General features: G+C 46.6%; 1 protein-coding gene across 1 annotated transcript; it reads right to left on the reverse strand.

Annotated features, from left to right (window-relative positions):
• Window positions 1–496: 496 nt before the first annotated feature.
• On the reverse strand, window positions 497–13,216 carry ltn1 (listerin E3 ubiquitin protein ligase 1). Its single transcript, XM_037467093.2, has 32 exons — window positions 13,026–13,216; window positions 12,616–12,822; window positions 12,395–12,493; window positions 11,994–12,224; window positions 11,855–11,907; window positions 11,596–11,776; window positions 11,010–11,183; window positions 10,692–10,882; window positions 9,799–9,946; window positions 9,459–9,716; window positions 9,021–9,332; window positions 8,663–8,899; window positions 8,504–8,545; window positions 8,222–8,411; window positions 7,848–8,087; window positions 7,605–7,758; window positions 7,300–7,450; window positions 6,745–6,955; window positions 6,441–6,582; window positions 6,154–6,267; window positions 5,943–6,070; window positions 5,686–5,821; window positions 5,424–5,568; window positions 5,052–5,265; window positions 4,611–4,848; window positions 3,531–3,608; window positions 3,236–3,422; window positions 2,939–3,104; window positions 2,626–2,846; window positions 2,325–2,519; window positions 1,514–1,681; window positions 497–1,133 (listed from the first exon to the last, which is right to left on the reverse strand). Exons 1-32 carry the CDS (start codon window positions 13,065–13,067, stop codon window positions 1,071–1,073), a joined length of 5,316 nt encoding a protein of 1,771 aa, XP_037322990.2. The 5' UTR covers window positions 13,068–13,216; the 3' UTR covers window positions 497–1,070.
• Between the last annotated feature and the right edge of the window lie 187 nt (window positions 13,217–13,403).

Below are 13,403 nucleotides of genomic sequence, written 5' to 3' on the forward strand. Positions count from 1 at the left end.
CATATTTGTTCAAATATATTTCTCCATACAGTCGGGTTTTATTAGCCAAGAGAGCGAGATGGTTCCGGTCAGAATTAAATATTTAAAAAGGTTTTTCCTTAAAGCTGTGTGTGCACTTGTTTGTTTGTGATCATTAAACCTGATACTTACAGAACTAAGCCCCTGAAACTGTATTATCCTTCATAATGATCATGAGCCGTTATATAAAGCGGCTAGCTTTGGCAAATATGTTTAATGGCTCATGAGCATAAAATCACATCTGGGCCCAGACGTATTAAACTGGTTCCGTGTATGCATAATAAGGTGATACATTTGCATAAACATCACCCAACTCAGTCACAAGAAAAGTCTAAGCACTTACATTGTTCTGTCTGGAAATAGTAACATCTTGCCTGATGTTAAACAAAACCTATTTAAACCGTTCCTAACTACAGCAGTTTCAGTTTGGAACATTTCCTTTGACCCCTGTTTTTCAGTGATGCATCAAAGACAAATGGAATCAGTTAATAGTATTTATTTATTTTCCAGCATCATTAACAGCTGTGTAAGGCTGGCATTTTGAAACTAAAACCCACCCCAAAGACGATCCCTTTCCAGCTTTTTTATGAGGCGATCAGACATGATCTCTTAACACTCCTAAATATTAGGAAATATCTTTAAAACCTTCTGAATTGCCATATTAAAACAATTTAATATATTTGTAAAATGACTATTATTATTGGTGCTGATTTACAATTGAAGGCCATTTTGTTTTTTTCAAACTTTGTGATTTGACCTTATTTACAACTTAAAAAAAAAAGAATCAGGTCTGACAAAAGATAAAAACTATGATTATTATTGAAACTCACCAGCAAAGATCTTAGAAATTTTGTGCATATACATCCCAGTAAAGCACTGATAACAACAGCTTACTCAGTACTGAAATATATTTATCACTATTGATTTTACTGTACTTGAGTTCAGATTGACAGTAATATGAAACAAGATAATGAAGCCAATTCAGTCAAATAAACATCCCCAGGAAAGGAATTCCAACGTGTGAATCCCAAAGTCATCGTCCGTAGACTGCGTCAGAAGAACGTTTCTCTGCACAGAGGACAGGTGGACTTATTGCTGGATGTGAACCATTTGTACTGCAGAAAAATGAGAAGAAAAAAAAGAATATCCGTGTAAACAACGAAACAATGTGAGCGAGCAAAGAATGTGCCCACATTATATTGTGTAGGGTACTCGTGAGGTGTAAGACAGAAAAGCGTATAACACAAGGGGCAGTGGATTCATGAATTATGCCCTGCTATGAAGAATAGATCCGGCTGAAACATCATTGATCAATAATTCCTATATACAGACACACTAGTTTGTTATACCATAGCTATTGGGCTTTCTCCGTTATGACGATTGATCAAATACCCCCCTCCCCCCCTCTAAAAGTAGACACTTCTGAATATTCTGCAGAGTAGTCGCTGTAGCTCTTCACACCCCACCACCAGACGCGCCAATTCATATATCTCACCAGACACGCCGAGTGGAATTTCTTCTTGCAGGTGCGGCAGCCCTTCTTCGGGAGCGAGTAGTTGGAGCCGTGGATGACGGAGAAGCAGATCATGCAGTCCTCGATTCCCTCGAATCGTTTATCCACGTTGTTCTTCCACAGAGCCAAGCCCTCCATGATGCTGCCGTTCTGAACAAAGCAAGCCACGTTTTACGTTTTCTGACTCTTTCTGAGCTGAGCCCTAAACAGAAAGACGCCTCCTTTTCAGCTCTGGGGTGGGTCGATAAAAGGGGCTATGAGGAATTAAAGACAGGCAGTGTTGGCCAGCTCCAAAATGACCAGTTCTATCATTGGTACTTTTAACAAGTTTTTTCGGGGCTATTTTTTTTTTTTTAAATCACTTTTATTTTTACATTTTCAACACAGACAGAGATATATATATATATATACATACATACATATACATATATACACACACACCAGAATTAAATAATAATAAAATGATTTTTTGGGGGGTTATTTACGATCTTCTCCGCTCTCTGAGTCAGGGCTGAGCTACTTATACTCAATCATAAAAAACACACGGCGCACTAGCTTAGCCGACGGCAAATTGTTACACAGCAAAGACGCTCTGCTGAATACATCATTATTATAAATAATGAAAAAGAACTGATAAGAGTAAGGATAAAAAACTAAAAGATATACAGCTAACAGTAGTAGCATCAAACAAAAACAATCGTGAATCCCCACCGACATCCACCCCCTACTCATGTATTGATCTAAAAAGGACTAGCGTCTTGCTCTCATACCCGTGGTGTGTTTGCACATTTACCTGATGGGTGAGGTAGGTGCTCAGCTGCAGCATCCAGTTCCTCCACTGCTGCACAGCGACTCCCACGCGCCTCCCGCTCTCCACAGTGATGGAGCCCAGAGGGCAGTTTTGTGGGAGCTGAATCACCAACTCGATGAAGATGTCGTCCACGGAGTACGTCGCAATCACCTCCCGCGCCGCCGAGCGGGCCTTCACCTGAGGCATCGGGGGGAAACACACACACACACACCGTTTGCCTCCGCCATTGAGGGGGTGGCTTGCAGTGCACAAGTACACACGCGACCGAGTGTTTGTAACTTACGGTCATGCTGTCAAACATCTGAGTGCTGGAGTGGACCGACGCGATTTCCTGGGCGGAGAGAACCGGGCTGACGTATTTTATGGTGAACTTCTCCACGGCGGCGCTCACTCTCTTCTCCTGGCTGTTCCACCAGAGGCGCACCATGGCGGGCAGGTCCTGCACCGTGCTATAGTACACACTGCAAGCCAGGTGATGGAGCTCCCACGCAACGCTGTCGCCGTCTGCGGCGAAAAGGAACGCGCAGGTGAAAAACCGAAGCTTGTCTACATTTCACGGATCGGTACACGGCCGTGTGTGTGTGTGTGTCATTTACTGGGAACAGCCAGAGACTGGCTCTCTGTAAAGAAGGTCTTGGTCTCCTTGGTCTCTGGCGCCTGGTCAGGATAGCTGGGGTTCTCCGGCATCAGTTTGAAGAGGTGGAGGAGGAGCTTGTTAAGGGAGCAGCTTCTCCTGAGATACTGGGCGTAATGGGCTCGCAGCTAGGAGTAGATCAGGAGAGGGGGCGGGGGGGGGGGGCGTCAACTCTCAAGGCACTCATTCTTACACATCAGATTGGATTTTCCAAAAGTCAAAAACTGATCTGATAATCTGAGGAACCATCACGACTCACGTGGGATGGTGAGGACTTGAAAAAGGTGAGGAGCAGCTTCCAGGATAACAAGTACCCCAAGATGCAGGAGTACTCCACGCTGAGAGGCTGGACCACTGCAAACTCTCCGACCTGGACCCCTGCGAGGATGCTGTCACACAGCTCCTCGCAGGTGGACAGGACGGCCATCAGAGACGCGGGAGGAGACCTGAACGGAGAAATGAAACGGAGTGGTCAGGACAAGTAGAAGACAGAACTTCTTTCAGTTCTGAAGATACATGTATTTGTAAAACACAGCATTACTACTTCCTCTTACAGACACGGCTCATCACTATCATCATCGGACTTGCTGTTGTCTCCTTCTCCATCACACTCTGGCAGCTGAGGCATGACCCTGGATGGACAATGAGCAAATATGTTTACTTTCTTCTATATAAAAGGATCATTCTAGGCTCGGGGCGATGGGAATACAAATCAGCGAAGGGATCGTCGAGGATTTTTCTTTTTTTGTCAATATCAAGGCAACGTGAACCAGTTTACTCGTCTCTACAATCTTCGCCGTCGTCCCGTGCTTTTGCCGATATTTCGGTGAATTTTTAATCCTCAACTACAATTTGCCGTCTATTTCACACCCAGCCTCTCGGTCTATGCGCTCCAAAAGATTAGTTTACATATACATGGGCCTGTAACTCTTTTTTTTACATACAAAACTATCAATTATTATCAATTATTTTTTAATGTTTTCTTGCTATACGTTAACCGTAGAAGAATGGAAATGCAGATGGCATGAATATTAGATGACACGTGGACTATTGCATGTGATGTTTATGTTATCCATTATTGATAACTCAAATGTCAACCGTATAAAAACAAACTTCTACCACTTGACACATCGCTGGTCATGTATTTGACTTGGATTGTGATACTAAACTCAAGATAATAACACTTAACAGACCACGATGCTGCCATGATACGGTCCCGCCGAGCACAGACATACAGACTTTTGATAAGGGAGCTTTGGTTTGAATGGAGGACACTATTAAGATTTTTGACTGTTCAAATAAAACGTTCACCCTGTCTTATAAATGTTTAACACGTCATTTTAGCTTTATTGTTTGCAGACAGCCCAAAGGTTCTATTAGTGTCTGATTGGGCTATTTCAAAGCCCAATCAGACACTAAGCCACGTTGGTACCAGAACGCCTGGGCGATAAAAACAAACAACCCCCCAACCATCGATCATTTACAACGTCCTGCAAGGCCTTAAATGTCATTTGACACTTTATCCATAACCCAGTCCTAATTACGTTTTTGGCAGAGTTGTTTTTCCCGGTTCATTTATGGAGAATTCACCCAAATATGTGCACCGATACACACTTTCATAATAAAGTCCTTACTTTTCTAACAAGTGGTAGACGGTGATCTGCAGAGGCCTGGCCTTAAAGAGCAGCAGAGGGCAGAAGGTGTTGAGCAGCGTCTGCAGGGGCTCCGGCAGGTTGGTCTTCTGGTCCGCTATGAACCGTGGCGGCAGAGAGTTCTGTTTCAGCTGCTGCACAGGCACATACGTCAGTGCCACGCCGACGGACTGCAGCACCGCCAGAGGGAAAACGGGGTCATCCGGTTCAGCGAAGGCATCTGCAGTCAGACAAAGGAGGACGGTGACTTTCCAACTCAGGGGCTGTTACATGAAGGTGCATGTATGAATTTCACCTAAACTCCTGTTGCAGATTGTCGACAGTCAAAAACAATTGTTTTTTTTAAAGGAGGAAGTATTGGGTACATTTTGTTGCTTTCTTCTCAGTAGGTGTTGGCCCTTAAAATAAATTCCACACACGCACCGGTGATATTGACGGGTAAAGGAAACAGCAGGTTGTAGATTCCTTCAACAAAGAAGTCTGTCCATTCAGCCGTTAGTTCAGGCGGCAGTTTCTCCAGCACATCGGGAGGAGATGATGTAAAGAACTGGTTCAGCGTCACGATCACGGCAGCATTCTCACACACGAACAACTGCACCCACGGGTTCCATAAGCTGCTCACATTCTCGCTGGAAGTCTGAAATTGGGAGCAAGTCAGAGATGGAAAGGGACAATTAAAATACCTGTTTAACAAGTTTAACCTCACGGGAGAAATCTCTACAGCGTCGCCTCTGTAGCCGAGAATGACCTCAAAGTCCCACAACGCCGTACTATGATCAACGATCAATGTCTCACCTCCAACCAAGCCAACATGGAGCAGAGCAGGAAATCCCACTGGCTCGCCCCGAGCACTTTCGGACAATTAGTCACCAGCCAGGACAGGAAACGCATCATCTCCACAGCAAGGTTCAGCTGCTGCGCCGTTGCTTTGGACAGATCACTGAAAAACAAAGATGTGACGGACGCAGCTAGACTCGGTAGGTAGCATCGAAACTTAGATGGTGCTTCAAGAGATGAAACCAAACATGGTTGTGTGGTTACATTGCGATTACGATACCTGCTAAAGAGGAACCAATCCTCCTTGCCGCTCCTCCACTCCATCACGGTGGCCAGGATGGCCTGCAGAACCTCGTGCTCTACATGCGTGTCGGCTTTCAGGCAACACAGCAGTACCGCTAGACACCCATACACATCTGTGACACACACAAACACACATTAGTGCTTTGGTTCCAGTCCATAGTTATGCATTCATCTTTGTGTGTGGAAGGAGGGGGGTGGGGGGGGGGGGGGGGGGGGTTACATGTGTACTCTCACCATCATTTTCTTGCCAGTTGATTATTCCAGCAGTTGCCAGAGCAACAAGAGTCTCTCTGTCCTCTTTGGTCATGGTGGGGCACAGCACCTGGAGCGTGCTCAGTTTGCTGTGAGACACTGGGAACAAACTGACCAAACAACAATGTTCAATACAACACAGAGGTGAGCGTGGCCAATGTAAAATGCAAGCAGTAATAAATAAAAGATTAACCTGTCTGCACTGCCGTAAAGCATTCTCACGGTTCCACTGTGTGTGTCCGCCAATTTATTGGTGTGGATGTAGTTCTGTAGAGTCAGAGACCAGAGACCCCCGTCCTCCACTGACCTACAAGGTAACAACGCACACATATTCAGTGGGTATTGTTTCAGTGTCAGAAAGAGAAACATTGGAAACTTCAGACGGTTTGCGTATGTGTTACTTCAAAGAACATTTTTCTTTTGAAGAAGCTCCAGGCTCCAAAAAAAAGGGATGTGTGTTGGATGCTGTGCGTAGGTCACCTTGAGTAGAGTGTCTCCAGCAGGTCTTTCATTGGAACCTGGCTCTGAAGACCTAAGAGCCCCGAGTCAGTCAGCAGGCTGTGAAAGGCAGTGATGTCCCCGACCTCCTTACACCACTGCAGAGCATACAGCAGTTCTGAAACTGCCAAAGAGCAGCACACACACACACACACACACACACAAAGAAACATTAAAACAGCACCGTGAGATCTCTCATCCGAGAGACATTAACGACAAATACAGAAAACAGACAAAACACCAACGTTAGAGAGACATTTGGTTAATTTAGTCAGTGTTTGCGCACCTGTGTATTTAAGGTTTGGCAAGCGTGAATCCCATTCGGCCTCCTTTTCGTCGCCAGGTGTGAATGGTACAGTCTGGGCCACCCTCCCCAACAGCGCACAGGCACATAGGTGGGCAGGTGGCCGGGCTGAGACCCTGAACTTCCACATTTCCATGGAGGGTTTTTCACAAACTCCTCGGTGACAGCCGGTCAGCAAAGGGGTTTTGACCCACTGCAGAAGACAGGAAGGCATTCCATGCATACCAACAAATTGCATGAATCAATGTCAAGACCTTTGAGTGGAATCTAATAAAAGCAGAATTCCTCCACAGTACGTTCTGTGCAACAAATGCATACAACAACTGGTGTAACGGACCACGGTTGATCCGGGATAGATACCAAAAAAGTGATGGATAGCATTTAGAATTTTCTGATGATTTACAGACTTCCGCGTGGTTGCTAATATTTTCGTAATGCAAGCCAAGAAATGAAGTCTGAAGACTAGTAGAACAGCTGCTGTAATCAAACAACAATATGGATCCTCAGTGATCGATGATGAACTGGTGGCTGGCTCACCTGAGGAGGTAGTTCCTGTCTTATTTTTGTCCATTCTGTCTGACTGGGCATCAGCTGTGTAAAGAACTGGACGAGGAGGGGGGAATCTTTATCGCAGACGGAGATGATTGTCTCCACTAAGCTCTGCACAGCTCCTATTAGAACCTGCAAACTAGAACCCCAACAAAGCCTTGTCAAAGATGCTGAGGATACGGTTGTGTGGATTCAGAAACAATGTACAGGCCCAAACGTGGGGAGGGAACTACTGACATCCCCACTTAAGTATATTTAAAAATACATTTAAAAAAACATGCAGTTGTTGTTACCTTTTAATATCCATAGAAATGGTTAGAAGTTGCTTCACAACCCAAAGAGCTGCCCTGTGCAGGAAACCACCTTTCTTGACCTCGTATTTAGAGTGTTGAACCAATGACTGGACCCCAGCCACACACACTTTCCTCAGCTTATCCAAAAGGGAGTCTTTGTAAACGGAAGACAAATGTTTTTTTAAAATTAGTATTAGGCTTTTCTGAAAAGAATACACGTTTGTAGACTGTGCGCGGCCCTACCTGAAAGGTGCGTGTGCGTTCGATCCTGGGCGGTGAGCTGGAAGACGGTGAGCAGCAGTTCCTCGGCAGAGAGAAGCAGAAGACAGTCTTGCACAGAAGAGAAGAAGGTGGAGGCCACGTCGCAGATGAAGCAGACGAGTGGCTCCGTGTTGCCTGCATCGGACAGACTCTTGGTCTCAGAGAGAGTGGCATGGAGCCTCTTTAATATCTTCTCCATGTACACCTCCCCTATGACAGGCCCTGCACGCAAAACACAGATTTAAAAAAAAGATGATTGTCATACTGGTATACTCCGCAAATGCCGTGCACCAATAGTTCCGCAGAAACAGAACGATTGCTGCTGCATGTGATGATGTGTGTGTGTGTGTGTTCACCATTGTTGTGGTGCTGAGAGAGGACAATGCTGATAAGTGTCCAGCTGTGGTTGCTGGTGGAAGCGGTAGAAGCGGGAGCGTTTCCTCCCACATTGCAGAGCTCCTCAGTCAACCGCAGCAGCTGCTCGCCGAGAACCGAACCCTTCAGCCAATCACGACAGCTCATGAGCGCCTCAGGGTCCGTGCACGCCTGACGGGACGGGCGGCAAAACAGATGCGTGTGACTGGATGTACAATTTGATGCTGAGGGAACTCACTTGTGTGTGCGGAGAAGAAACATACCCTCTGAAAAATTTGCAGGATAACTCCCCACCGCAAACCCATCTAGGAACCAGAGGGGAGAGCATCGAGGTCAGCAGAGAAACAACAGAGCCACACGAAAGTTCAATCTACTACGCCTGTAATGGAGAAGATCGACAACCATCTGCCTCCTGGGGTTACCGTGGTGATGTGATTGAGGATGCGGGTGATCTCCTGCGGGCTGCAGCAGTAGAGCGAGCTGAAGACCATCTCCACCAAGTGCTCGGTGTCCGTGCGCTCCCTCTCAGCCAGCCACACCACCGCCTGCTCCAGCAGGAACCGCATTGCTGGATTCTTCATGGTCACCTCGTCCCTCTGCTCGCTGACAGTTGTTGTTGTTGTTGTTGTTGTTGTTTTGTCGTCCGACTCAACCAACGTCTGATGCAAAAAGTCAATTCTTTCAATTATACATCATTTTTAAAGATCAGGCCATTATAAATGACAGATACCTCGCTCAGAACAACACAGAAATACGCCTGTATGTGTAATCATGACTTACGCTGAAGACCCTGGGTGTGTGGAAGGACTGCAGCAGTAGGGAGAGGAAAACAAGATGCCTCTCAGAGTGTTTCTCATTCACATGCACCAGGCACAGTTGGGCCAGCTGACACACCACGTCCTCGAAATGCTGGGTGTGCAGGGACCCGAGGGCCTTCTCATTCACCGGCTCAGACGCCGTCGGAACAGGCTTCTCGACACCGTCAGCCTCAACGGCAGTTTTCTCATTGTTCTCTGGCTTAGAGAAACAGACTTTGACAGATTCCTTCTTCTGGGCGCGCTTCTTTTTCACCCTCTCAGGGTAGCGCATTACCTGGGAGGAGGCGAGAATAGATTTGTTTAGACATTGGTTTTCTGTTTCACTTCTGCCACTTTCAAAAAGACCCGAATGGCTCCGACAGCCATATTGAGCGGCCGTGTCCTCTCAAAGTGACCTCACCTGCAGCAAGGTGGCTACTCCTTCCAAAGCCTGAGGATCTGCATCCTCATTGTCGGCGCAACGCACAAACAAACAACCCAGTCCCTCCCAGAAGTCTGCCAGAAGCACTTGAAAGATGTCCCCGCTGTCATCAGCGTCATCGTCGCCATGTAGGCCGGTCTTTTTCTCCCAGGAAATAAGCAACTCGGTGACCAAAAGGAAGAGAGGACCGTTTTGAAGGGAGGGGTTCCCAAGAGCCTTTTCTAGAAGTGGCAGGAGCTACGAAAAGACAGACAACAAAAGAACGTAAGACCGACTGGCAAAGAAGGAGGAACAATAGTGAGTAAATGTTTGATCCCACCTGCTGGGAAAGGAGCATGGCCCGTATCTTCTTCTGTTCCTCCTCAGCTTCGGTGCTGTGCAGTACGCAGTACCTCAAGCACTCTACAACCGAAGTCACTATAACCGCACTCTCAGATGGACTGGTCACAGCACGTTCACTGGACAGACTGAAGGACAAACGGCACAGACAAATAAGGTCAGAGTGTTGATTGTGATAGAGGAATGTTGATTTGTTATATAACACAAAAGGTGTTTCCGAATCCCAGCTGTTGAAGTGTCCCTGAGCAAGACACCCAACCCCTAATTGCTCCCCAGGCAAAATGTAACACATGGGTTGTAATGCAATGCAAGTCGCTTTGGGTAAAAGCGTCCGCTAAATGACATTTAATGTAACATGCATTATATTTATGACAAGCGCAAGGGATTCTTTGATAACAATATATCTAAAGATATGACATATAGATGTGGAAAGCACAATGAAATTAAATTACTGCTCAGTGCAATGATATGTGTTTTAAGATTTAAAATTTACTTTGATTATAGGAATAACAAATTAATCTTAATTGGTGTTAATCTTAGTGACATTTGATCACATGACCTCAGTATATATACACCTGTTCTGAAAAAGTGTCTGCACCTCAAAGGTTTGCAACAGGAGGACCAAAGGGCTTTGCCAGGGACAAAGTTCAGAAGAAAGGGTTGAGTTATAAAAAAAACAACTGCTTACAGGTGGATTTTATTTAAATAACTGATCCATTATATGCCATTTAGGAGCGTTATAGCAAAGGCGTGATTACATACGCAGGTACTAATTTACTCCATTTAAATTCTAGTTTAAAATGCAACGAAGTAGGAAAAACAAAGGATGTAGACGTTTGCAAGACATCGTACCAACACACAAAAACAAATTACCCTTGTATGACAGAAGAGAAGAAGGTGGTGTAGAAGTCCAAGGTCGGATCGGTGACCTGCTGGGGCAGTTTGCTGAGGAGGGGCATTAGATTAGGGTGGAGGGCCTTAGCCATGCCTTTGCCACCCTCTTTTAGAAGAGACCAAAGTTTAGGTAAGAAGCCCTTCTTAGCATTCACGTGGGTCCAAGAATCCTGGAATAGCAGCAAAAAAAATTGAATTAGACACCATTAAACTGGCAGCAAAACTAAAAAGCTCCAGTTGTGTTGCCTACACATTCATGACTCTAGTGGTTAACTGCGCTACACATATGGAAGGTACCGGTATCGTAGAGACGACGTGAAGAACAGCCTCCCACACGGGCGGCAGCACTACAGGATCCGTGTCGTCGATGCTGAGGAGAACAGCGGGGAAGAGTCGGGCTGCTTCAGCCTGCACCAGTCCTGGAGTGAAGTCACACAGAGCGCACATCATCTCAAAGAACGCCCCTCGCACCTGTGGAGAGACGTAGTAGTGAGAAATGCTTACTACTCAAAAAACACATCAACATAACATGTGCGTATTGGAATGGCCTTATTCTACGGTATTTGTGTTTGTATTTGTTAGGGATTAATAGGAATGTTTGTAATCCACAGGTAATCTGGAATTTCAAAAGAAATATATGAATACAAACATTTAAAACCAAATACTTGTAAGTTTTAAAGTAAAAAAATGAGTAAAAAATATCAAACACTGATTAGGGGAACAATTCATTTAAACATCTACTGACAGATGAGCAGAGAGTGTACACTCAGTCCCTGGAAACCCAACAAAAATTCAGATTAAACCCCCGATCAAGGTCTTATGACAAATATATGGAACTCAAGTGGAATAGACGTGAACCATGAGCCCTACTGGACGTCAGTACCTGTGGCGTCTTGTGTTTGCTGTACTTCCAGAACTTCCCAGAGCTCAGGAGAAGCGCTAGTCTTTCCTCCAGGGCTGCCCGGTCACTCGGGAGCAGCAGAGACAGCAGTCTCCTCACGCCCAGCAGAGAGCTGGTCACCATGCGCACATATTTGCCTTCCCTCTCCTCCTCCGTCACACTTCTAGAGAACGAGGGGAAACCAGTTCTTCAGCAAAGGATCTGAAGGACGGAACGGACACACGGACCCACCGTGACTTACTGTGGATCGCTCAGCGTGTCGGGCGTGTCCTTCAACAAAACATCTTGAAGTACCTGCAACATCAGGTTGAAAACAATTGAATGTTCAATTTATTCGAGGCGGATAAAAAGCACCGAGGCCCCCGGCCGGGACTACTCACGTTGAGGATATCGTCCTTGCAGAAGCCGAGGGCCTCCGGCTGCTTGCCGGGCGAGAAAGCCGCCTGGAAGGCCTGGCACGCGGCCGAAGCTGCGGGCGTGTAAGTGTCGCACTGGGACAGAATCCAGTGGCCCATCAAGCTCTTCAGAATGGGGGCCAAGCTGCGGCGCACTTTCAGCACCAGCTGCTCGAAGGCCTGCTGGGTGGCCTCCCTGATGCGGCGATCGTGGTCCTGAAAGGCATGACATTGGCCTGATGACGCCAACCTCTTGTTCAGAAACATCTCCCGTCACGAAGAAGGTGCTTGACTGTGATGTTGCAAGGCAGGGCGGGGTGATGGTGGTTTGTTGGAGGGATTGAGAGATGCACTGATGTGAGAATGAAGCGAAGCAACCAGCTCACCACTGAGATCTTGCAGTAAATCCTCGGCCAGTACGGCAGGACCCCTTTCACCTCCTCAGCATCCCGTTCCTGACACATGGAGCCAAAGTCCTGCACCGCCTGACAAGAGACAACACAACACCGAGACCATCAGTGGGGGAGAGGGAGGGGGTGGGAAAACACCACCCAACACACCCGATGGGACGCGAAGGCCATTAGTGGAGATCATGCCTCAAGCTCACCTTCAGTCTAGTCACAACATCCCTCTTCGAGAGTTTCCGGAGCACCAGGCGGAAGTCCGCATCCACCAGGTTGTCGATCTCCTCCGCGCCGTGGACGGCGGGGACGTAACTCAGCTCCGACGTGACCGCGGTGTCGAAGCCCACGAACCCCGGGATCGCCCCCCCGTCCCGGGTCAGCACCGCGGCGGCTCGGCCGCTACTGGACGGCTGGTGGCGGGCGGAGAGACGCGTAAGGGTTTTTATTTATTTATTTATTTATTGTAAGCTCAAGAATGACGTCAGATCGGTGGCAGAAAGAGACGCCAGCCAGGCGGACACGTTGTTGTTCATGAAGCACGGTTTGGACCACGACGTTAAAGAAGGTAAACTTCGAAACAACGTGACGTAAACGTGGAGACATCAGTACTCACCCGAACATTTCCTTTGGTTCGCTGTTTATTTTTACCCCCCATGGATTCACATTAATCTTAAACGTATCCGTTTCTTATCTTTTGAAATAGCAGAGAGACGCCACAGTTCGGGATAGTGTGACGGAACTGTGTGCTGCCGTAAAGCCCCGATGAACAAGAAGAGGCAGCTTTTTACGACAGCCGTCACGCGTTACGTTGCTTTGCTGCCTCCTTCAGGATAGAGAGCATCACTGTGCTGTGTGCATTATGGATCTTATTTTAATAATAAACCACTGTCCCTCAGGCAGTTAATAGCTAATCATTGTATTTGCTAATATTGCTGTAATACACTTTTGTAATATGTGAAACTCTTCCAATTTTTTGTTGTTGTAACCTTAA

Source organism: Pungitius pungitius, chromosome 16 (genome assembly GCF_949316345.1).
Source record: "Pungitius pungitius chromosome 16, fPunPun2.1, whole genome shotgun sequence".
Taxonomy (NCBI): Eukaryota; Metazoa; Chordata; class Actinopteri; order Perciformes; family Gasterosteidae; genus Pungitius; species Pungitius pungitius.

Coding starts and splice junctions, on each gene's coding strand:
- ltn1 (XM_037467093.2), bottom strand. CDS start 13,067: ATGGGGGGTAAAAATAAACAGCGAACCAAAGGAAATGTTCGG. Junction 12,494..12,615: donor ATGTTGTGACTAGACTGAAG/GTGAGCTTGAGG, acceptor GTCTCTTGTCAG/GCGGTGCAGGACTTTGGCTC. Junction 9,947..10,691: donor TTCTCTTCTGTCATACAAGG/GTAATTTGTTTT, acceptor TTTGTCCTTCAG/TCTGTCCAGTGAACGTGCTG.